The 27,408-nt window shown below is 41.6% G+C and overlaps 1 protein-coding gene across 1 annotated transcript; it reads right to left on the bottom strand.

The window, feature by feature from the left end:
* Nucleotides 1-212: 212 nt before the first annotated feature.
* On the bottom strand, nt 213-20,821 carry hdc (histidine decarboxylase). Its single transcript, XM_061975328.1, has 12 exons — nt 20,794-20,821; nt 20,565-20,737; nt 17,944-18,057; nt 12,439-12,561; nt 12,234-12,377; nt 10,405-10,548; nt 10,255-10,321; nt 6,730-6,892; nt 5,357-5,447; nt 2,884-2,982; nt 1,127-1,228; nt 213-946 (listed from the first exon to the last, which is right to left on the bottom strand). The coding sequence occupies exons 1-12, from the start codon at nt 20,819-20,821 to the stop codon at nt 290-292; spliced, it is 1,905 nt and encodes a 634-aa protein (XP_061831312.1). The 3' UTR covers nt 213-289.
* Between the last annotated feature and the right edge of the window lie 6,587 nt (nt 20,822-27,408).

Here is a 27,408-nt window from a genome sequence, read left to right as displayed (position 1 = left end):
GAATAAAGTTTTCAACAAGAACGTAGTCTGGAATAAAGTTTTTAACAAGAACTTAGTCTGGAATAAAGTTTTCAACAAGAACGTAGTCTGGAATAAAGTTTTTAACAAGAACTTAGTCTGGAATAAAGTTTTTAACAAGAACTTAGTCTGGGATAAAGTTTTTAACAAGAACTTAGTCTGGAATAAAGTTTTCAACAAGAACGTAGTCTGGAATAAAGTTTTCAACAAGAACTCAGTCTGGAATAAAGTCTTCTCCTCAAGCTTCTGCTTTGTCATCTTTTCACCCGCTTCAAAGGAGTTTGCTTTCTCCTGGTGGAGGCGAGTCGCTCGGACTAGAAGGAGGGATGCAGGTCAACCTGCGGCAGGACGAGGGTCTGGGAGCCTGAGACACTTTGAGGGGGCAGCAAAGGTGGTGGCGACTACCTGGTGTCCACTGGTTGCAAAAACTTGGAACGCTGTAGAACTTGGTCAGCTTCTTCACGACTTGCTTCCCTCCTGCTGGCCCTGATGTGGAGAGGACACCCGCTTCCTCCTGAGGGCTCAGCTTGCTCTCAAAGGCATGACCACACCGAAGACCGAGGTAACTGTAGGGCTCGCTGTTGCAGCTCAGAGAGCGCATTGGCCTCCTGGACCGATTCCAAGTCTTGTCGATCCAAAGCTCCACTTGGTCTTTGTCCATCCTGGGGGTGGTCTCCTCAGTCGCTTCATCATCTGCCTTGACCCCGGCTCCTAGCTGGACCTGATCAGGGCTAGCAGTCTCACCTAGGAGACCAGAAGCTATTTTGGAGATAATCCCCCAGTCCCTGCGGATGTGGTCGGCTGTGGTGAACTGGGAGGTGACTGTGAAGCGAAGGATGCGTTTGCTGTGAACCTCTGCGGGAATGAGGTACATGGTCCCGGAACAGGTCAGTCTTCGGAGCAGTTCCTGGGTTAAAGCGTTGCCGGCCTGGAAGAAGAGAAAGCGGAGTTAAAGACCGGCAGTTTTGATGAGTCCAAGGATCCTTGAGGTAATCAGTGTGTCCTTCACCTGTCAAACATTCATTGACTGGCCTTAGAACAAGGTGTGTCTGAGACCTTGGAACACCTCAGCAATGATTAGCTCATGTACAACACTTGGTGGACTTACTTTGAGGCAGAACACCACCAGGCCAAGGTGTCTCTGGGCAGGAATGTCGAAGTGTGGCTCACTCCTGATCAGGGACTCCAGGAGCTTCGCCATGTCGATGCCCTGAAGAGGCCAGAGTCCAAGGTCAGGGCACTGAACAGAAACTTTTAATACACAAAATATTGGGATACCCGTGCAGATTATTAGGCTCTGAAGTTCCATTTTGGACCTGAGAGGGTTCACAAGTCTGTTGTGGGTTACCACACGGGTCTAGGAGGAGGTCTGGACTCTTCAGCAAAATCATCCAACATAATGTCTCCTGTGCACAGTCATCATCCAACAGAATGTATGTGCACAGTCTTCATCCAACATCCTGTCTTCAGTGCACAGTCATCATCCAACATCATGTCTTCAGTGCACAGTCATCATCCAACATCATGTCCTCAGTGCACAGTCATCATCCAACATCCTGTCTTCAGTGCACAGTCATCATCCAACATCATGTCTTCAGTGCACAGTCATCATCCAACATCAAGTCTTCAGTGCACAGTCATCATCCAACATCATGTCCTCAGTGCACAGTCATCATCCAACATCATGTCTTCAGTGCACAGTCATCATCCAACATCATGTCTTCAGTGCACAGTCATCATCCAACATCAAGTCTTCAGTGCAGAGTCATAATCCAACATCAAGTCTTCAGTGCACAGTCATCATCCAACATCATGTCTTCAGTGCACAGTCATCATCCAACATCAAGTCTTCAGTGCACAGTCATCATCCAACATCCTGTCTTCAGTGCACAGTCATCATCCAACATCCTGTCTTCAGTGCACAGTCATCATCCAACATCCTGTCTTCGGTGCACAGTCATCATCCAACATCCTGTCTTCGGTGCACAGTCATCATCCAACATCATGTCCTCAGTGCACAGTCATCATCCAACATCAAGTCTTCAGTGCACAGTCATCATCCAACATCATGTCCTCAGTGCACAGTCATCATCCAACATCCTGTCTTCAGTGCACAGTCATCATCCAACATCAAGTCTTCAGTGCACAGTCATCATCCAACATCCTGTCTTCAGTGCACAGTCATCATCCAACATCATGTCCTCAGTGCACAGTCATCATCCAACATCATGTCTTCAGTGCACAGTCATCATCCAACATCAAGTCTTCAGTGCACAGTCATCATCCAACATCATGTCCTCAGTGCACAGTCATCATCCAACATCATGTCCTCAGTGCACAGTCATCATCCAACATCAAGTCTTCAGTGCACAGTCATCATCCAACATCATGTCCTCAGTGCACAGTCATCATCCAACATCATGTCCTCAGTGCACAGTCATCATCCAACATCAAGTCTTCAGTGCACAGTCATCATCCAACATCCTGTCTTCAGTGCACAGTCATCATCCAACATCATGTCCTCAGTGCACAGTCATCATCCAACATCATGTCTTCAGTGCACAGTCATCATCCAACATCATGTCCTCAGTGCACAGTCATCATCCAACATCAAGTCTTCAGTGCACAGTCATCATCCAACATTAAGTCTTAATGTATATAATAATAATGACATAATAATGTAAAGTATATAATAATGATAGAATAATGTAGAGTATATAATAATAATGACATAATAATATAGAGTATATAATAATAATGATAGAATAATGTAAAGTATATAATAATGATAGAATAATGTAAAGTATATACTAATAATGATAGAATAATGTAAAGTATATAATAATAATAAAGGAGATAACGTACGTGTCTAATGTGTGCCTGCAGCTTCTTCAGTCCAAACGAGCGCAAGACAAACCAAAGTTTGAGGGATCGGAAACGACGACTAAGAGGAATTTGCCAATGCTGCTCAGAGAAAAGTAGAACATCAGTTTCGTGTTGATACAAATAAGATGTTAATGATGCACTATAAAGTTAGTAGTAAGATGTTGATGATGTACTATAAAGTTAGTAGCAAGATGTTGATGATGTACTATAAAGTTAGTAATAAGATGTTGATGATGTACTATAAAGTTAGTACTAAGATGTTGATGTACTATAAAGTTAGTAGTAAGATGTTGATGATGTACTATAAAGTAGTAAGTTGATGATGTACCATGAAGTCAGTAGCTACTTGGGAGTTGTCGTGACGAAGGTAAACAAAGTTAGTCGTAAGATGTTGATGATGTACTATAAAGTAGTAAGTTGATGATGTACCATGAAGTCAGTAGCTACTTGGGAGTTGTCGTGACGAAGGTAAACAAAGTTAGTCGTAAGATGTTGATGATGTACTATAAAATAGTAAGTTGATGATGTACCATGAAGTCAGTAGCTACTTGGGAGTTGTCGTGACGAAGGTAAACAAAGTTAGTCGTAAGATGTTGATGATGTACTATAAAGTAGTAAGTTGATGATGTACCATGAAGTCAGTAGCTACTTGGGAGTTGTCGTGACGAAGGTAAACAAAGTTAGTAGTAAGATGTTGATGATGTACTATAAAATAGGAAGTTGATGATGTACCATGAAGTCAGTAGATACTTGGGAGTTGTCGTGATGAAGGTAAACAAAGCTAGTAGTAAGATGTTGATGATGTACTATAAAGTAGTAAGTTGATGATGTACCATGAAGTCAGTAGATACTTGGGAGTTGTCGTGACGAAGGTAAACAAAGTTAGTAGTAAGATGTTGATGATGTATTATAAAGTAGTAAGTTGATGATGTACCATGAAGTCAGTAGCTACTTGGGTGTTGTTGTGACGAAGGTAAACAAAGTTAGTAGTAAGACGTTGATGATGTACTATAAAGTAATAAGTTGATGATGTACCATGAAGTCAGTAGCTACTTGGGAGTTGTCGTGACGAAGGTAAACAAAGTTAGTAGTAAGATGTTGATGATGTACTATAAAGTAGTAAGTTGATGATGTACCATGAAGTCAGTAGATACTTGGGAGTTGTCGTGACGAAGGTAAACAAAGTTAGTAGTAAGATGTTGATGATGTATTATAAAGTAGTAAGTTGATGATGTACCATGAAGTCAGTAGCTACTTGGGTGTTGTTGTGACGAAGGTAAACAAAGTTAGTAGTAAGACGTTGATGATGTACTATAAAGTAATAAGTTGATGATGTACCATGAAGTCAGTAGCTACTTGGGAGTTGTCGTGACGAAGGTTTAACAAAGTTAGTAGTAAGATGTTGATGATGTACTATAATATAGTAAGTTGATGATGTACCATGAAGTCAGTAGCTACTTGGGAGTTGTCGTGACGAAGGTAAACAAAGTTAGTAGTAAGATGTTGATGATGTACTATAAAGTAGTAAGTTGATGATGTACCATGAAGTCAGTAGCTACTTGGGAGTTGTCGTGACGAAGGTAAACAAAGTTAGTAGTAAGACGTTGATGATGTACTATAAAGTAGTAAGTTGATGATGTACCATGAAGTCAGTAGCTACGTGGGAGTTGTCGTGACGAAGGTTTAACAAAGTTAGTAGTAAGATGTTGATGATGTACTATAATATAGTAAGTTGATGATGTACCATGAAGTCAGTAGCTACTTGGGAGTTGTCGTGACGAAGGTAAACAAAGTTAGTAGTAAGATGTTGATGATGTACTACAAAGTAGTAAGTTGATGATGTACCATGAAGTCAGTAGCTACTTGGGAGTTGTCGTGACGAAGGTAAACAAAGTTAGTAGTAAGATGTTGATGATGTACTACAAAGTAGTAAGTTGATGATGTACCATGAAGTCAGTAGCTACTTGGGTGTTGTTGTGACGAAGGTAAACAAAGTTAGTAGTAAGATGTTGATGATGTACTATAAAGTAGTAAGTTGATGATGTACCATGAAGTCAGTAGCTACGTGGGAGTTGTCGTGACGAAGGTTTAACAAAGTTAGTAGTAAGATGTTGATGATGTACTATAATATAGTAAGTTGATGATGTACCATGAAGTCAGTAGCTACTTGGGAGTTGTCGTGACGAAGGTAAACAAAGTTAGTAGTAAGATGTTGATGATGTACTACAAAGTAGTAAGTTGATGATGTACCATGAAGTCAGTAGCTACTTGGGAGTTGTCGTGACGAAGGTAAACAAAGTTAGTAGTAAGATGTTGATGATGTACTACAAAGTAGTAAGTTGATGATGTACCATGAAGTCAGTAGCTACTTGGGTGTTGTTGTGACGAAGGTAAACAAAGTTAGTAGTAAGATGTTGATGATGTACTATAAAGTAGTAAGTTGATGATGTACCATGAAGTCAGTAGCTACTTGGGAGTTGTCGTGACGAAGGTAAACAGGGTCCACACTAAACGTCTGCTGGAGCTTCAGTTTGTCCTTCACCCTGAAACAAGAACATCAACATTTGATCTCTCCTCCATTGTTCATCATCTCATTTTTATTCAGCACTTCTGCTTCTTCCTAAAATAATTATTGATCTGAAATTGATCTTACATTGATCTTATATTGATCTTACATAGATCTTAGGTTGATCTTAAGATCAACCTAAGATCAAGATGATGTTCTTTACAAGTGTACGTACACTTTTGACCACAACTGTACATTGATCACAGAGGTTCATAGCGCACACAAGAGAGAGAGAGTGAGAGTGTGTGTGTGTGCGTGCTCCATAAGACCACTACAGTCCTGGACCACTACAGACATAAACCCAACACTCCATAGGACCACTAGAGTCCTGGACCACTACAAACCTAAACCCAACGCTCCATAGAAACATTACAGACCTAAACCCAACGCTCCATAGGACCACTACAGACCTAAACCCAACACTCCATAGGACCACTACAGACCTAAACCCAACACTCCATAGGATCACTACAGACCTAAACCCAACGCTCCATAGGACCACTACAGACCTAAACCCAATGCTCCATAGGACCACTGCAGACCTAAACCCAACGCTCCATAGGACCACTACAGTCCTAAACCTAACCCTCCATAGGACCACTACAGTCCTGGACCACTACAAACCTAAACCCAACGCTCCATAGGACCACTACAGACCTAAACCCAACGCTCCATAGGACCACTACAGACCTAAACCCAACCCTCCAGAGGACCACTACAGTCCTGGACCACTACAGACCTAAACCCAACGCTCCATAGGACCACTACGGACCTAAACCCAACCCTCCATAGGACCACTACAGACCTAAACCCAACACTCCATAGGACCACTACAGACCTAAACCCAACGCTCCATAGGACCACTACAGACCCAAACCCAACCCTCCATAGGACCACTACAGACCTAAACCCAACCCTCCATAGGACCACTACAGACCTAAACCCAACACTCCATAGGACTTCTACAGACCTAAACCCAACCCTCCATAGGACCCCTACAGACCTAAACCCAACCCTCCATAGGACCACTACAGACCCAAACCCAACCCTCCATAGGACCACTACAGACCTAAACCCAACCCTCCATAGGACCACTACAGACCTAAACCCAACGCTCCATAGGACCACTACAGACCTAAACCCAATGCTCCATAGGACCACTACAGTCCTAAACCCAACCCTCCATAGGAGTACTACAGTCCTGGACCACTACAGACCTAAACCCAAGGCTGGATGTGGTTTTAAGGAGCTTGATTCACCAAAAAGCCGTGCAGTCGAAGTGAACCATCATCCATTTGGAGGGGTTGAAGACGAAGGAGTCGGCAAACTGGATGCCTTCAAGAGACCAACGCAGCTCCGGACACAAGTAGGCGGAGCCTGCATAGGCCGCGTCCACGTGGAGCCATAGTCCCTCCTCTGCACCTGTTTCATGATGATTAGTGACTAGGTACTTACACACTGTATCATCATCATCATCATGATTAGTCACAAGAAGACTACATGAAGATACTTACATGAAGACTAGAAGACTAGATGACAAGAAGACTAGATGACTAGAAGACTAGAATACTAGATGACAAGAAGACTAGAATACTAGATGACTAGATACTTACACACTGTCTCATTATCATCATCATGATTAGTCACATGAAGATTACATGAAGATACTTACATGAAGACTAGGTGACAAGAAGACTAGATGACAAGAAGACTAGAATACTAGATGACAAGAAGACTAGAATACTAGATGACAAGAAGACTAGATGACAAGAAGACTAGAATACTAGATGACAAGAAGACTAGAATACTAGATGACAAGGAGACTAGCTGACAAGAAGACTAGAATACTAGATGACAAGAAGACTAGAAGACTAGATGACTAGAATACTAGATGACAAGAAGACTAGAATACTAGATGACAAGAAGACTAGATGACAAGAAGACTAGAATACTAGATGACAAGAAGACTAGAATACTAGATGACAAGAAGACTAGATGACTAGATACTTACACACTGTATCATCATGATGATGATTAGTCACATGAAGACTAGATGAAGATACTTACATGAAGACTAGGAGACAAAAAGACTAGATGACTAGATACTTACAGACTGTCTCATCATCATGATGATTAGTCATATGAAGACGAGATGAAGATTCTTACATGAAGACTAGGAGACAAGAAGACTAGATGACTAGATGACTAGAATACTAGATGACAAGAAGACTAGATGACAAGAAGACTAGAATACTAGATGACAAGAAGACTAGATGACTAGAATACTAGATGACAAGAAGACTAGAATACTAGATGACAAGAAGACTAGATGACAAGAAGACTAGAATACTAGCTGACAAGAAGACTAGAATACTAGATGACAAGAAGACTAGATGACTAGATACTTACACACTGTATCATCATCATGATGATTAGTCACATGAAGACTAGATGAAGATACTTACATGAAGACTAGGGGACAAGAAGACTAGATGACTAGATGACTAGATACTTACAGACTGTCTCATCATCATCATGATTAGTCATATGAAGACGAGATGAAGATTCTAACATGAAGACTAGGAGACAAGAAGACTAGATGACTAGATACTTACACACTGGGTCCACCATGATGATTAGTCACATGAAGACTATATGACTAGATGAAGACACTTACATGAAGACTAGGTGACAAGAAGACTAGAAGACTAGATGAAGATACTTACATGAAGACTAGATGACTCGAAGGCTAGATGACTAGATGAAGATACTTACATGAAGACTAGATTACTAGAAGACTAGATGACTAGTTGACTAGATACTCACACACTGGGTCCATCATGATGATTAGTCACATGAAGACTAAATGACTAGATGAAGATACTTACATGAAGACTAGGTGACAAGAAGACTAGATGACTAGAAGATTAGAAGACTAGATGACTAGATACTTACACACTGGGTCCATCATGATGGTTAGTCACATGAAGACTAGATGACTAGATGAAGATACTTACATGAAGACTATGTGACTAGATGACTAGATGACTAGAAGACTAGATGACTAGATACTTACACACTGGGTCCACCACGATGATTAGTGACATGAAGACTAGATGACTAAATGAAGATACTTACATGAAGACTAGGTGACAAGAAGACTAGATGACTAGAAGATTAGAAGACTAGATGACTAGATACTTACACACTGGGTCCATCATGATGGTTAGTCACATGAAGACTAGATGACTAGATGAAGATACTTACATGAAGACTAGGTGACAAGAAGACTAGTTGACTAGAGGACTAGAAGACTACAAGACTAGATGACTAGATGACTAGATACTTACACACTGGGTCCGTCATGATGATTAGTGACATGAAGACTAGATGACTAGATGAAGATACTTACATGAAGACTATGTGACTAGATGACTAGATGACTAGAAGACTAGATGACTAGATACTTACACTCTGGGTCCGCCACAATGATTAGTGACATGAAGACGAGATGACTAAATGAAGATACTTACATGAAGACTATGAGACTAGATGACTAGATGACTAGATGAATAGATGAATAGATGAATAGATGACTAGATACTTACACACTGTGACCATCATTAGTGGCATGAAGACTAGATGACTAGATGAAGATATTTACATGAAGACTATGTGACTAGATGACTAGATGACTAGATGAATAGATGAATAGATGATTAGATGAATAGATGACTAGATACTTACACACTAGGACCATCATTAGTGGCATGAAGACTAGATGACTAGATGAAGATACTTACATGAAGACTATGTGACTAGGTGACTAGGTGACTAGATGAATAGATGATTAGATGACTAGATACTTACACACTAGGACCATCATTAGTGGCATGAAGACTAGATGACTAGATGAAGATACTTACATGAGGACTATGTGACTAGATGACTCGATGACTAGTTGAATAGACGATTAGATGACTAGATACTTACACACTAGGATCATCATTAGTGGCATGAAGACTAGATGACTAGATGAAGATACTTACATGAGGACTATGTGACTAGATGACTCGATGACTAGTTGAATAGACGATTAGATGACTAGATACTTACACACTAGGATCATCATTAGTGGCATGAAGACTAGATGACTAGATGAAGATACTTACATGAGGACTATGTGACTAGATGACTCGATGACTAGTTGAATAGACGATTAGATGACTAGATACTTACACACTAGGATCATCATTAGTGGCATGAAGACTAGATGACTAGATGAAGATACTTACATGAAGACTATGTGACTAGATGACTCGATGACTAGTTGAATAGACGATTAGATGACTAGATACTTACACACTAGGATCATCATTAGTGGCATGAAGACTAGATGACTAGATGAAGATACTTACATGAGGACTATGTGACTAGATGACTAGATGACTACAATACTAGATGAATAGATGAATAGAAGACTAGAAGACTAGATGACTAGAAGACTAGAAGACTAGAAGTCTAGATGACTAGATGACTGGAAGACTAGATGACTAGAAGACTAGAAGACTAGAAGACTAGATGACTAGAAGACTAGAAGACTAGATGACTAGAAGACTAGAAGACTAGAAGACTAGATACATACAGACAGGTCCCAGTTCAGAGAGGGCGTCGAAGGCACAGACTCCTGTGGTTCCCAGGGTGGCACACAGCTGACACACTTACATGAATACTAGAAGACTAGAAGACTAGATGACTAGATGACTAGAAGACTAGATACTTACAGACAGGTCCCAGTTCAGAGAGGGCGTCGAAGGCACAGACTCCTGTGGTTCCCAGGGTGGCACACAGCTGACACACAACATGGAGTTATGTCCTCTGCAGTGGACATGTGTGGCATGGTCTTGGTTGGGAAGGTGTGGTGGACTACAAACCAGGAAGGGAAGTAGTCCTCTCCGCCGGTCTTCTTGCACGGCCCGTCTCAGCGTGTCCCCCCTGAGGGCCAGCAAGTGGTCTGTGGGCAGGAAGCGGATCTTCACCAGCGAAATGTGACCCGCCTTCTCCACTGACGAGTGCGCCTGTGACCACACACACTTCAGTTCCTCACCACCAGGACTAGGAGCACACACACTTCAGTTCCTCACCACCAGGACTAGGAGCACACACACTTCAGTTCCTCACCACCAGGACTAGGAGCACACACACTTCAGTTCTTCACCACCAGGACTAGGAGCACACACACTTCAGTTTCTCACCACCAGGACTAGGAGCACACACACTTCAGTTCCTCACCACCAAGACTAGGAGCACACACACTTCAGTTCCTCACCACCAGGACGAGGAGTACACCCACTTCAGTTCCTCACCACCAGGGACTAGGACCACACACACTTCAGTTCCTCACCACCAGGAGTAAGATCACACACACTTCAGTTCCTCCCCACCAGGACTAGGACCACACACACTTCAGTTCCTCACCACGAGGACTAGGAGCACACACACTTCAGTTCCTCACCACCAGGACTAGGACCACACACTCTTCAGTTCCTCACCACCAGGACTAGGACCACACACACACATCAGTTCCTCACCACCAGGGACTAGGACCACACACTTCAGTTTCTCACCACCAGGACTAAGACCACACATTCAGGTCTTCACCACCAGGGACTAGGAGCACAACCACTTCAGTTCCTCACCATCAGGGACTAGGAGCACACACACTTCAGTTCCTCACCACCAGGACTAGGACCACACATTCAGGTCCTCACCACCAGGGACTAGGAGCACACACACTTCAGTTCCTCACCATCAGGGACTAGGAGCACACACACTTCAGTTCCTCACCACCAGGAACTAGGAGCACACACACTTCAGTTCCTCACCACCAGGACTAGGACAACACACTTCAGTTCCTCGCCACCAGGACTAGGACCACACACACTTCAGTTCCTCGCCACCAGGACTAGGACCACACACACTTCAGTTCCTCACCACCAGGACTAGGACCACACACACTTCAGTTCCTCACCACCAGGACTAGGACAACACACACTTCAGTTCCTCCCCACCAGGACTAGGACCACACACACTTCAGTTCCTCACCACCAGGACTAGGAGCACACACACTTCAGTTCTTCACCACCAGGACTAGGACCACACACTCTTCAGTTCCTCACCACCAGGACTAGGACCACACACACACATCAGTTCCTCACCACCAGGGACTAGGACCACACACTTCAGTTCCTCACCACCAGGACTAAGACCACACATTCAGGTCTTCATCACCAGGGACTAGGAGCACACACACTTCAGTTCCTCACCATCAGGGACTAGGAGCACACACACTTCAGTTCCTCACCACCAGGACTAGGACCACACATTCAGGTCCCCACCACCAGGGACTAGGAGCACACACACTTCAGTTCCTCACCATCAGGGACTAGGAGCACACACACTTCAGTTCCTCACCACCAGGGACTAGGAGCACACACACTTCAGTCCCTCACCAGCAGGGACTAGGACCACACACACTTCAGTTCCTCCCCACCAGGGACTAGGACCACACACTTCAGTTCCTCACCACCAGGACTAGGACCACACACACTTCAGTTCCTCCCCACCAGGACTAGGACCACACACACTTCAGTTCCTCACCACCAGGACTAGGACCACACACACTTCAGTTACTCACCACCAGGGACTAGGAGCACACACACTTCAGTTCCTCACCACCAGGGACTAGTAGACTACTAAGCACCTGATCAGAGGCGTAGGCCACCAGGGTGGAGTTGAGGACGGAGGGGTCCAGGTCCAGGTCCAGGTCCTGGTCCTGGTCCAGCTGCAGGATCTTGTCCTTCCTGGCGGCCAGCAGAGCCACCAGCGTGCTCTCACTCACAGTGCTCTGATTGGACGCTGAGAGTCAGCCAATCAGGAGCAAGAAGACAAGAAGATGATAGGTCTACCTGCAAGACTCCGCCCCCTCGGCTGTCACGGTGCTGATGGAGGAAGAAGTCAGGAAGTCCTAAAGCTCTGCACAGCCAATCCATGACCTTCATTTCTAACTCTGTGCACGCAGGACTGGACGCCTGTGTCAACATGTTAGCATTAGCATTAGTATGACCTTCATTTCTAACTCTGTGCACGCAGGACTGGACGCCTGTGTCGACACCTTGTTAGCATTAGCATCAGCATCATCATCAGCATTAGCATCATCATTAGCATTTTTATCAGCATTATTATTAGCATTAGCATCATCATTAGCATCATCATCAGCAATGTTATTAACATTAGCATCATCATTAGCATCATCATCAGCATTATTATTAGCATTAACATCATCATTAGCATCATTATTAGCATTTTTATCAGCATCATCATTAGCATTTTTATCAGCATTAATATTAGCATTAGCATCATCATCAGCATTATTATTAGCATTAGCATCATCATTAGCATTTTATCAGCCTTATTATTAGCATTAACATCATCATTAGCATTATTATTAGCATTAGCATCATCATTAGCATCATCATCAGCAATGTTATTAACATTAGCATCATCATTAGCATCATCATCAGCATTATTATTAGCATTAACATCATCATTAGCATCATTATTAGCATTTTTATCAGCATCATCATTAGCATTTTTATCAGCATTAATATTAGCATTAGCATCATCATTAGCATCATCATCAGCATTATTATTAGCATTAGCATCATCATTAGCATTTTATCAGCCTTATTATTAGCATTAACATCATCATTAGCATTTTTATCAGCATTAATATTAGCACTAGTATTAGCATTAGCATTATTAGCATGAACATTATTATTAGCATCATCACTAGCACTAGCATTAGCATTATCATTAGCATTTTTATTAGCCTTGTCATTAGCCTGCTGACGTACTGCATAACAGTATGGTACTGCATAACAGTATGGTACTGCATAACAGTGTGGTACTGCATAACAGTATGGTACTGCATAACAGTGTGGTACTGCATAACAGTGTGGTACTGCATAACAGTGTGGTACTGCATAACAGTATGGTACTGCATAACAGTGTGGTACTGCATAACAGTGTGGTACTGCATAACAGTGTGGTACGCCAGCTGCACTGAAGCAGACAAACAGGCGATTCAGAGGGTCATAAAATCTGCACAAACAATCATAGGCTGCCCCCTCCCCTCCCTGAAGGATTTACACAACTCCTGTTGCCTCAACAGAGCAAAAAGCATCACTAAGGACAGCACACACCCTGGCTTCCACCTGTTCCACCTGCTACCATAGGGCAGGCGCTACAGGTGCATCAGAGCCAGAACTAACAGGCTCAGAGACAGCTTCTTCCCCAGAGTTGTCAATATCTTGAACTCTAACTTATAATAATAATTCACCTCTATACAATATCCTACCCTAATATTACCCTTCCAGTGCAATACATCCCACACTGATTGTTATTTTTTACTCTTGTCTTGTTCTGTATATTGTACAGTATTTTGTATTTCTATATCCATCCATCCATCCATCCATCTTCTTCCGCTTATCCGAGGTCGGGTCGCGGGGGCAGCAGCCTAAGCAGGGAAGCCCAGACTTCCCTCTCCCCAGCCACTTCGTCCAGCTCCTCCCGGGGGATCCCGAGGCGTTCCCAGGCCAGCCGGGAGAGATAGTCTTCCCAGCGTGTCCTGGGTCTTCCCCGTGGCCTCCTACCGGTCGGACGTGCCCGAAACACCTTCCTAGGGAGGCGTTCGGGTGGCATCCTGACCAGATGCCCGAACCACCTCATCTGGCTCCTCTCGATGTGGAGGAGCAGCGGCTTTACTTTGAGCTCCCCGCGGATGACAGAGCTTCTCACCCTATCTCTAAGGGAGAGCCCCGCCACTCGGCGGAGGAAACTCATTTCGGCCGCTTGTACCCGTGATCTTGTCCTTTCGGTCATGACCCAAAGCTCATGACCATAGGTGAGGATGGAAACGTAGATCGACCGGTAAATCGAGAGCTTTGCCTTCCGGCTCAGCTCCTTCTTCACCACAACGGATCGATACAGCGTCCGCATTACTGAAGACGCCGCACCGATCCGCCTGTCGATCTCACGATCCACTCTTCCCCCACTCGTGAACAAGACTCCGAGGTACTTGAACTCCTCCACTTGGGGCAAGATCTCCTCCCCAACCCGGAGATGGCACTCCACCCTTTTCCGGGCGAGAACCATGGACTCGGACTTGGAGGTGCTGATTCCCATCCCAGTCGCTTCACACTCGGCTGCGAACCGATCCAGTGAGAGCTGAAGATCTTGGCCGGAGGAAGCCATCAGGACCACATCATCTGCAAATAGCAGAGACCTAATCCTGCAGCCACCAAACCAGATCCCCTCAACGCCCTGACTGCGCCTAGAAATTCTGTCCATAAAGGTTATGAACAGAATGGGTGACAAAGGGCAGCCTTGGCGGAGTCCAACCCTCATTGGAAACGTGTCCGACTTACTGCCGGCAATGCGGACCAAGCTCTGACACTGATCATACAGGGAGCGAACTGCCACAATCAGACAGTCCGTTACCCCATACTCTCTGAGCACTCCCCACAGGACTTCCCGAGGGACACGGTCGAATGCCTTCTCCAAGTCCACAAAGCACATGTAGACTGGTTGGGCAAACTCCCATGCACCCTCAAGGACCCTGCCGAGAGTATAGAGCTGGTCCACAGTTCCACGACCAGGACAAAAACCACACTGTTCCTCCTGAATCCGAGGTTCGACTATCCGGCGTAGCCTCCTCTCCAGTACACCTGAATAGACCTTACCGGGAAGGCTGAGGAGTGTGATCCCACGATAGTTGGAACACACCCTCCGGTTCCCCTTCTTAAAGAGAGGAACCACCACCCCGGTCTGCCAATCCAGAGGTACCGCCCCCGATGTCCACGCGATGCTGCAGAGTCTTGTCAACCAATTTTCAACCAGTATTTCTATAGTGTTTTGTATGTTGTACAGGATTGCTTATTATTTTTATTGGATAGTAGTCTGTTTATTTCAATTGTTAGTTTTTTCTTTATTGCCTGTTGTGTCATTTATTTTATTTTATTATTTATTTATTTTTACCCCATATTTGTTCCCACTACCGCACCTTAAGTTGGAGTCCTTAATCTCGTTATATGCAAATATAATGACAATAAAGTCCATTCTATTCTATTATTATTAGCCTTATTATTATTATTGTTAGCATTATTATTATTATTATTATTATCATTATTATTATTATTATTAGCATTATTATTAACCTTATTATCATTATTATTAGCCTTATTATTATTACTATTAGCATTATTATTAGCCTTATCATTATTATTAGTATTATTATTCTCCTTATTATTATTATTATTAGCATTATTATTAGCCTTATTATAATTATTAATAGCATTATTATTAGCCTTATTATTATTACTATTAGCATTATTATTAGCCTTATTATTATTATTATTATTAGCCTTATTATTAGCCATATTATTATTATTATTATTATTAGCATTATTATTAGCCTTATCATTATTATTAGTATTATTATTCTCCTTATTATTATTATTATTAGCATTATTATTAGCCTTATTATCATTATTATTAGCATTATTATTAGCCTTATTATTATTACTATTAGCATTATTATTAGCCTTATTATTATTATTATTATTAGCCTTATTATTAGCCATATTATTATTAGCATTATTATTAGCCTTATCATTATTATTAGCATTAATGAAGAATGAAATGCACATTTTATTATATGAATAGTATTAACGTTTTTATTGTATATTTCTGTAAACAAGTATTGCATATTGTATGTGTGTACTCACCCAAGTATTGTATATTGTGCAAACATCAAAGTATTAATAATAGTACTGAGTATGTGTGTACTCACCCAATTATTGTACAGTATATTGTTCAAACATCAAAGTATTAAATATAGTACTGAGTATGTGTGTACTCACCCAAGTATTGTATATGGTGCAAACATCAAAGTATTAATAATAGTACTGAGTATGTGTGTACTCACCCAATTATTGTACAGTATATTGTTCAAACATCAAAGTATTAAATATAGTACTGAGTATGTGTGTACTCACCCAAGTATAGTACTTAGTGTGTGTGTACTGATGCAAGTATAGTAGTCTAGTACTTAGTATGTGTGTACTGATCCAAGTATAGTAGTATAGTACTTAGTATGTGTGTACTGATCCAAGTTTAGTAGTAGTAGTATTGTACTTAGTATGTGTGTACTGACCCAAGTATAGTAGTATAGTACTTAGTATGTGTGTACTGATCCAAGTATAGTAGTATAGTACTTAGTATGTGTGTGTACTGATGCAAGTATAGTAGTATAGTACTTAGTATGTGTGTACTGATCCAAGTTTAGTAGTAGTAGTATTGTACTTAGTATGTGTGTACTGACCCAAGTATAGTAGTATAGTACTTAGTATGTGTGTACTGATCCAAGTTTAGTAGTAGTAGTATTGTACTTAGTATGTGTGTACTGATCCAAGTATAGTACTTAGTATGTGAGTACTGATCCAAGTGTAGTACTTAGCATGTGTGTACTGATGCAAGTATAGTACTTAGTATGTGTGTACTGATGCAAGTATAGTACTTAGTATGTGTGTACTGACCCAAGTATAGTAGTATAGTACTTAGTATTTGTGTACTGATCCAAGTATAGTAGTATAGTACTTAGTATGGGAGTACTGATCCAAGTGTAGTACTTAGTATGTGTGTACTGATGCAAGTATAGTACTTAGTATGTGTGTACTGATGTAAGTATAGTACTTAGTATGTGTGTACTGATGCAAGTATAGTACTTAGTATGTGTGTACTGATGTAAGTATAGTACTTAGTATGTGTGTACTGATGCAAGTATAATACTTAGTATGTGTGTACTGATGCAAGTATAGTACTTAGTATGTGTGTACTGATGCAAGTATAGTACTTAGTATGTGTGTACTGATGCAAGTATAGTACTTAGTATGTGTGTACTGATGCAAGTATAGTACTTAGTATGTGTGTACTGATGCAAGTATAGTACTTAGTATGTGTGTACTGATGCAAGTATAATACTTAGTATGTGTGTACTGATGCAAGTATAGTACTTAGTATGTGTGTACTGATGCAAGTATAGTACTTAGTATGTGTGTACTGATGCAAGTATAGTACTTAGTATGTGTGTACTGATGCAAGTATAGTACTTAGTATGTGTGTACTGATGCAAGTATAGTACTTAGTATGTGTGTAGTGATGCAAGTATAGTACTTAGTATGTGTGTACTGATGCAAGTATAGTACTTAGTATGTGTGTAGTGATGCAAGTATAGTACTTAGTATGTGTGTAGTGATGCAAGTATAGTACTTAGTATGTGTGTAGTGATGCAAGTATAGTACTTAGTATGTGTGTACTGATGCAAGTATAGTACTTAGTATGTGTGTACTGACCCAAGTGAAGCCCACACAGTTGATGGCGTCTGCCAACATGTCTCCCAACAAGGACGGCCATGATGTCAGACTGGGGTAGTAAGCGTGCATGTGAGGACTCTGCCAGTGAACCACCTGTAACACATATGATGTCATAGTAGTACTGTATACATGATGTCATAGTAGTACTGTATATATGATGTCATAGTGGTACTGTATATATGATGTCATACTGTGGTAATATACATGATGTCAGACTGGGGTAGTAAGCGTGCATGTGAGGACTCTGCCAGTGAACCACCTGTAACACATATGATGTCATAGTAGTACTGTATACATGATGTCATAGTAGTACTGTATATATGATGTCATAGTGGTACTGTATATATGATGTCATAGTGTGGTAATATACATGATGTCAGACTGGGGTAGTAAGCGTGCATGTGAGGACTCTGCCAGTGAACCACCTGTAACACATATGATGTCATAGTAGTACTGTATATATGATGTCATAGTAGTACTGTATATATGATGTCATAGTGGTACTGTATATATGATGTCATAGTGTGGTAATATACATGATGTCAGACTGGGGTAGTAAGCGTGCATGTGAGGACTCTGCCAGTGAACCACCTGTAACACATATGATGTCATAGTAGTACTGTATACATGATGTCATAGTAGAACTGTATATATGATGTCATAGTGGTACTGTATATATGATGTCATACTGTGGTAATATACATGATGTCAGACTGGGGTAGTAAGCGTGCATGTGAGGACTCTGCCAGTGAACCACCTGTAACACATATGATGTCATAGTAGTACTGTATATATGATGTCATAGTAGTACTGTATATATGATGTCATAGTAGTACTGTATATATAATGTCATAGAAGTACCGTATATATGATGTCATAGTAGTACTGTATACATGATGTCATAGTAGTACTGTATATTTGATGACATAGTAGTACTGTATATATGATGTCATAGTAGTACTGTATATTTGATGTCATAATAGTACTGTATATTTGATGACATAGTAGTAAATATACATTATGTCATAGTAGTAAATATATATGATGTCATAGTAGTACTGTATATATGATGTCATAGAAGTACCGTATATATGATGTCATAGTAGTACTGTATACATGATGTCATAGTAGTACTGTATATTTGATGACATAGTAGTACTGTATATATGATGTCATAGTAGTACTGTATATTTGATGTCATAATAGTACTGTATATTTGATGACATAGTAGTAAATATACATTATGTCATAGTAGTAAATATATATGATGTCATAGTAGTACTGTATATATGATGTCACAGAAGTACCGTATATATGATGTCATAGTAGTACTGTATACATGATGTCATAGTAGTACTGTATATTTGATGACATAGTAGTACTGTATATATGATGTCATAGTAGTACTGTATATTTGATGTCATAATAGTACTGTATATTTGATGACATAGTAGTAAATATACATTATGTCATAGTAGTAAATATATATGATGTCATAGTAGTAATATACATGATGACATAGTAGTAAATATATAGGATGTCATAGTAGTACTGTATACAGTAAATATACATGATGTCATAGTAGTACTGTATACAGTAAATATATGTATGATGTCATAATGGATAGTGAAGTGAAGTGAAGTGAATTATATTTATATAGCGCTTTTCTCTAGTGACTCAAAGCGCTTTTACATAGTGAAAGCTAATATCAAAGTTACATTTAAAGCACTGGGAGCAGGTACTTACTCACTTTACTGTAGTACTGCATGTAGTACTACAGTATAGTGTGTACAAGAGCAGGTACTTACTCACTTTACTGTAGTACTGCATGTAGTACTACAGTAGAGTGTGTACAAGAGCAGGTACTTACTCACTTTACTGTAGTACTGCATGTAGTACTACAGTAGAGTGTGTACAAGAGCAGGTACTTACTCACTTTACTGTAGTACTGCATGTAGTACTACAGTAGAGTGTGTACAAGAGCAGATACTTACTCACTTTACTGTAGTACTGCATGTAGTACAACAGTCGAGTGTGTACAAGAGCAGGTACTTATTCAGTACTGCATGTAGTACTACAGTACAGTGTGTACAAGAGCAGGTGCTTACTCAGTACTGCATGTAGTAGTACAGTAGAGTGTGTACAAGAGCAGGTACTTACTCAGTACTGCATGTAGTACTACAGTAGAGTGTGTACAAGAGCAGGTACTTATTCAGTACTGCATGTAGTACTACAGTACAGTGTGTACAAGAGCAGGTACTTACTCAGTACTGCATGTAGTACTACAGTACAGTGTGTACAAGAGCAGGTACATACTCAGTACTGCATGTAGTACTACAGTAGAGTGTGTACAAGAGCAGGTACATACTCAGTACTGCATGTAGTACTACAGTACAGTGTAGTACTACAGTACAGGTACTTACTCAGTACTGCATGTAGTACTACAGTAGAGTGTGTACAAGAGCAGGTACTTACTCAGTACTGCATGTAGTACTACAGTACAGTGTAGTACTATAGTACAGTGGGTACAAGAGCAGGTACTTACTCAGTACTGCATGTAGTACTACAGTACAGTGTAGTACTACAGTGCAGGTACTTACTCCCGGCATGACGACCCTCTGGAAGTCCTCAAAGATGGCGTCCCAGTCCTCGGACTCTGCGGGCGCACGTTCGGGGATGAGGGCGGTCATGTAACCTGGTTTCACGTCTGGAATGACTCTGCGGTCCTGGATGGTGCTCAGGTACTTGGTGATGTAGTCCACCAGCTCCTTACCTGGGATCAGGACTCACAGTCATGTGACTCATGATGAATTAGGATTGTTCATGTACCTCGAAGGTTGTACTCCTCAGCCTGCATCTCTGCGTCCTGTGCCGTCTCCACACTCCGCCTCTCCACCGCGTCGCTCCATTTATACACGCTTGGGGGACCACCCCTCACCCCCACCCCCACCCTCACTCTCACCCTCACCCCCACCCCCACCCCCAGCCTCACCCCCACCCCCACCCCCACCCCCACCCTCACCCTCACACTCACCCCCACCCCCACCCTCAGCCTCACCCCCACCCTCACCCTCACCCTCAGCCTCACCCTCACCCTAATCCCCACCCCCACCCTCAGCCTCAGCCTCACCCTCACCCTCACCCTCACCCTCACCACCCACCCCCACCCTCACCCTCACACTCACCCCCACCCCCACCCTCAGCCTCACCCCCACCCTCACCCTCACCCTCCACTTCATATAGGAGTCACTCCACTTCATATGGGACTCACTCTACTTCATATAGGACTCACTCCACTTCATATAGGACTCACTCCACTTCATATGGGACTCACTCCACTTCATATAGGACTCACTCCACTTCATATAGGACTCACTCCACATCATATAGGATTCACTCCACTTCATATGGGACTCACTCTACTTCATATAGGACTCACTCCACTTCATATAGGATTCACTCCACTTCATATGGGACTCACTCCACTTCATATTTGTAACCCTGTACACTGTTTGTAACCCTGTACACTGTTTGTTTGTTTGTAACCCTGTACAATGTTTGTTTGTAACCCTGTACACTGTTTGTTTATAACCCTGTACACAGTTTGTTTGTAACCCTGTACACTGTTTGTTTATAACCCTGTACACTGTTTGTTTATAACCATGTACACTGTTTGTTTGTAACCCTGTACACTGTTTGTTTGTAACCCTGTACACTGTTTGTAACCATGTACACTGTTTGTTTGTAACCCTGTACACTGTTTGTTTGTAACCCTGTACACTGTTTGTAACCGTGTAAACTGTTTGTAACCATGTACACTGTTTGTTTGTAACCCTGTACACTGTTTGTTTGTAACCCTGTACACTGTTTGTTTGTAACCCTGTACACTGTTTGTTTGTAACCATGTACACTGTTTGTAACCCTGTACACTGTTTGTTTGTAACCCTGTACACTGTTTGTTTATAACCCTGTACACTGTTTGTTTGTAACCCTGTACACTGTTTGTTTATAACCCTGTACACTGTTTGTTTGTAACCCTGTACACTGTTTGTTTATAACCCTGTACACTGTTTGTTTGTAACCCTGTACACTGTTTGTTTGTAGCCCTGTACACTGTTTGTTTGTAACCATGTACACTGTTTGTTTGTAACCCTGTACACTGTCTGTTTGTAACCATGTACACTGTTTGTTTGTAACCCTGTACACTATTTGTTTGTAACCCTGTACACTGTTTGTTTGTAACCCTGTACACTGTTTGTTTATAACCCTGTACACTGTTTGCTTAAAACCATGTACACTGTTTGTTTATAACCCTGTACACTGTTTGTTTGTAACCCTGTACACTGTTTGTTTGTAACCCTGTACACTGTTTGTTTGTAACCCTGTACACTGTTTGTTTGTAACCCTGTACACTGTTTGTTTGTAACCCTGTACACTGTTTGCTTGTAACCCTGTACACTGTTTGTTTGTAACCCTGTACACTGTTTGTTTGTAACCATGTACACTGTTTGTTTGTAACCCTGTACACTGTTTGTTTGTAACCCTGTACACTGTTTGTAACCCTGTACACTGTTTGTTTGTAAGCCTGTACACTGTTTGTTTGTAACCCTGTACACTGTTTGTAACCCTGTACACTGTTTATTTGTTTGTAACCCTGTACACTGTTTGTTTGTAACCCTGTACACTGTTTGTTTATAACCCTGTACACAGTTTGTTTGTAACCCTGTACACTGTTTGTTTGTAACCCTGTACACTGTTTGTAACCCTGTACATTGTTTGTAAACCTGTAAACTGTTTGTTTGTAACCCTGTACACTGTTTGTTTGTAACCCTGTACACTGTAACCCTGTACACTGTTTGTTTGTAACCCTGTACAATGTTTGTTTGTTACCCTGTACACTGTTTGTAACCCTGTACATTGTTTGTTTGTTTGTTTGTAACCCTGTACACTGTTTGTTTGTAACCCTGTACACTGTTTGTTTATAACCCTGTACACTGTTTGTTTGTAACCCTGTACACTGTTTGTTTATAACCCTGTACACTGTTTGCTTAAAACCATGTACACTGTTTGTTTATAACCCTGTACACTGTTTGTTTGTAACCCTGTACACTGTTTGTAACCCTGTACACTGTTTGTTTGTAACCCTGTACACTGTTTGTTTATAACCCTGTACACTGTTTGTTTGTAACCCTGTACACTGTTTGTAACCCTGTACATTGTTTGTAAACCTGTAAACTGTTTGTTTGTAACCCTGTACACTGTTTGTTTGTAACCCTGTACACTGTAACCCTGTACACTGTTTGTTTGTAACCCTGTACAATGTTTGTTTGTTACCCTGTACACTGTTTGTAACCCTGTACATTGTTTGTTTGTTTGTTTGTAACCCTGTACACTGTTTGTTTGTAACCCTGTACACTGTTTGTTTATAACCCTGTACACTGTTTGTTTGTAACCCTGTACACTGTTTGTTTATAACCCTGTACACTGTTTGCTTAAAACCATGTACACTGTTTGTTTATAACCCTGTACACTGTTTGTTTGTAACCCTGTACACTGTTTGTAACCCTGTACACTGTTTGTTTGTAACCCTGTACACTGTTTGTTTATAACCCTGTACACTGTTTGTTTGTAACCCTGTACACTGTTTGTTTGTAACCCTGTACACTGTTTGTTTGTAACCCTGTACACTGTTTGTTTGTCTCATCTTCAACAGGTTTGTGCTGAAAACAAAGTTTCCTTGTACTTGTGCAATGACAATAAAGACCTAGATGTTATTTCACATGATATTATATTATATTATATATTATTTCACATGATATTATATTATAATATAGCACATTTAAAACAATCCCAGTTGATCTACAGAAAAAAAAAATCAATAAAAAAGTAAGAATGTCAAAAAAACAATGACAGAAATATTAAAACCACATCAGTTTTTCACAATAAAAGTCCAAAAGAAACATGATGTATTCAGTCATGTGTTATGATTATTGTCACAACATGAATATGAATAGTGTGACATTTACCAGCGAGTCATGAGATCAAAGGTAAATATTATTATTGCTTTCAGTTGAAATATGACTTTGAATCCACTGAAGTGTGCATGAACATCATCTTCTTGCTCTTTGTGTTGGACTTCAATTATTCTTCTGCTTTCATGTTGGATGAAAGTGTGTGTGGACTACATGATTGTGTGATGGAGCTCCAAGTGGGACTAGATGATTGTGTGATGGAGCTCCAAGTGGGACTAGATGATTGTGTGATGGAGCTCCAAGTGGGACGAGATGATCAAAGTGCGTGAAGGTCAGCTGCACTCTCCTCATCATGTCAACAAACAACATTGTTCTGCTCAACATTGCTCATAAAACACTACAAGTCAACAATAATACAAACACACCTTTGTATCAATGTTCTAATAATATTATATTATAATAATATATCATAATAATGCATCATAATATTATAATATTGTTATATAATAATATTATATAATAATATTATTGTATAAGATTAGGCCTGTCCAGACTTTTTCAAAATATGCAATATTTACATTTTGTTAACAAGCTACAACTAATTAATGTTGTTGGAAAATATATGATTTATTGTTAGTATGATTTACGAATTACAACTAGTCAACATTGTTGATTGTTGCCTGACCAATACCTTTTGTGTCTGATCAATACATTTTGATTGCAAGACATAAATAATGAGAACAGCAGGGCGGTGTTGTTCAAGAGAAGTTGACAGCAATCATTTAGACAAATGTCAATGATTGATTAAACAAATGTCAATGATTGATTAGACAAATGTCAATGACAAATATATTTGTTTATCATTATTATTGCTAGCTGTGCGCTAGAGATGCGCGGATAGGCAATTATTTCATCCGCAACCGCATCAGAAAGTCGTCAACCATCCGCCATCCACCCGATGTAACATTTGATCAGAACCGCACCCGCCCGCACCCGCCCGTTGTTATATATCTAATATAGACGATGCAAGGCATTAGTGAGGTTATAAAGCTTTTGCCTGTTAAAGAAAGGAGACTGATCCAATGCAGCACAGACATTCGCGTGCCACGCTGTCACGACCCAGACGCACACCAGTGCGCAATCATATGGGAGCCGCGCTGAGCGCACCTCCAAGCGCGTCTCGCTGCCGGCGACGGCCGGGTATGGGCCCGATGCTCCAGCGCCATCCATTTTCAGGGCTAGTTGATTCAGCAGGTGGGTTGTTACCAGTGTTGGGACTAACGCGTTACTTTGTAACGCGTTACTGTAACGCCGTTAGTTTCGGCGGTAACTAGTAATCTAACGCGTTATTTTTTTTTATTCAGTAATTTAGTTACCGTTACTACATGATGCGTTATTGCGTTATTTTACGTTACTTTTGATGTAGTATCGGCTAGAAACAGAAGCGCTGCGGTGAAGTTCTTCTGAATCTTCCTCTGTCACAAGCCGGAGAGAAGAAAAGAGGCGCGGTCTATGTGTGTGTCTGGGTGTGGGTGTGGGGAGGGGAGGCACACAAGTGAAAAAAAAAAAGTTGTTGTCACGTTCAGTCCACACACAGCATGGTCATGGTGAGCGGAGTAACGGAGGAGCTTGAACGCCCCCGCCATTGAATCGGTGTGTTTATAAGTGCAGACTCGGTTGTGCAAAACGAGGGTTTTAAACACATGCTGAACGTGCTTGAACCACGTTACGACATCCCGTCGCGCACCCACTTCAGCAATAAGATTGTGCCAGATCTTTATGAGCAGGAGAAGAAAAAATTTGTGGATGAACTATCCCGAGCACCATCTGTTGCGCTCATGACAGACGGGTGGACGTCCAGGGGAACTATAAGCCCTCACTTCATCACAGCAGACTGGGAGATGAGAAGACACGCCCCCTCTACGAGAGTCACCTTGCGCAGGTACTGACACAAGCGGTGGAGGAATGGAAGATAAAGATATCCCAGTCACACGTGATAATGCCAAAAATCTAATAATTACAGAGAATGAGGCAGGACTGGGACCACAGATAGGTGCTTTGCACATGTAGTGAATTTGGCATCACAGAAGGGAATCTCAGTCAATAGGATGGAGCGCCTCTTTGGGAGGATCAGGAAGGTTTCCTACTTCCACCCAAGCACAACAGCTGCTCATGTGCTTAAGACAAAGCAAGAAATGCTAAAGCTGCCTACTCATAAGCTCATACATGATGTCCCAACGAGGTGGAACTCCATTTATGATATGTTGGAGCAGCAGGCAGCTATATACTCTGCATTGACCCACAACACCCTGAAGACAAATGTCACCCTGTCTGATGATGATGTGAGAGTGGCAGATGAGGTCCTCCAGGTGCTTAAACCCCTCAAAAGTGTTCCATCTCTACTGAGCACTGAAACTTCACCATCTATGTCAATGATCCTGCCACTGAAAACAAGGATTCTACAATCCATGGCTCCAAGTGTGGAAGACAGCAGCATCACTCCACATGTCAGCCTTTATTTCACTACCTATGTTTCAAGGAAGATGATGTTTCTTCTTATGTTGCACTTAAACTTGTTTTTTTATTAATGGTCATTGGTCCAAGTTTAAAGAAAGGAGGAATGCCTTTTTATGTTGCACTGTTTTTCATTAATTATGTTAAAAGGAAAATAAAAATGCATGTCAAGTTGATCAACAGATTGTATTATTCTCCAGTGCAATAACAGTACTGAAATGAAGGTAAAAAGGGCATTAATGGGAGCTTTAAAAAAAAAAGAAGAAAAAAAGAAGTAACTAAATAGTTACTTTTCACAGTAACGCATTACTTTTTGGTGTAAGTAACTGAGTTAGTAACTGAGTTACTTTTGAAATAAAGTAACTAGTAACTGTAACTAGTTACTGGTTTTCAGTAACTAACCCAACACTGGTTGTTACACACTCCTTAGCGGGTTCCGACTTCCATGGCCACCGTCCTGCTGTCTATATCAACCAGGGTGAGCCCCACCCCTTTCGTGAGCGCACTGCGCGCGGAGTGACCCCTGTTACGAGCCCCCGGCCACGGGGGTGGCGGGCAGGTAAGCTGCTTACCTGCTGCGCGTGACGCCGGCCGCGGTGAAGGCGGACGAGGCGGGGTGTCGGTACGGTGGGCGCGGTGGTGACCCTGGACGTGCGTCGGGCCCTTCTCGCGGATCGCCTCAGCTACGGCTCCCGGTGGGGCCCTCTCGGGGGAAGGGGCCTCGGTCCCGGACCCCGGCGAGGCGTCCCTTCTCCGCTCCGTAAAAGTGTCCATCTCTTTTCTTTTTTTTTCTTCTGTTGTGGCATATGCAGCAGGTGCCTGCTCGTTTTTCGTATGTGGGTAACAACATTTAACTATGTATATATATTTCCCAATTGGTTTAACTGCCACCCGCCTGAATCTATTTAAAATCTAATTTTTTTTTATTTCAACCGCCCGACCCGACCCGACCCGACCC

The sequence above is a fragment of the Nerophis lumbriciformis genome, linkage group LG15 (assembly GCF_033978685.3).
Source record: "Nerophis lumbriciformis linkage group LG15, RoL_Nlum_v2.1, whole genome shotgun sequence".
NCBI lineage: Eukaryota > Metazoa > Chordata > Actinopteri > Syngnathiformes > Syngnathidae > Nerophis > Nerophis lumbriciformis.
Note: the sequence above shows the minus strand (reverse complement) of the source record. Positions and strands in the feature narration are given on the sequence as shown.

Excerpts from the sequence above, each read along its gene's own strand:
- hdc (XM_061975328.1), bottom strand. The coding sequence starts at position 20,821 with ATGCAGGCTGAGGAGTACAACCTTCGAG. Across the intron at positions 12,378-12,438 it reads GAGGGGGCGGAGTCTTGCAG|AGCACTGTGAGTGAGAGCAC; the intron begins GTAGACCTATCA and ends GCGTCCAATCAG. Across the intron at positions 1,229-2,883 it reads TGCAGGCACACATTAGACAC|GGCATCGACATGGCGAAGCT; the intron begins GTACGTTATCTC and ends TGGCCTCTTCAG.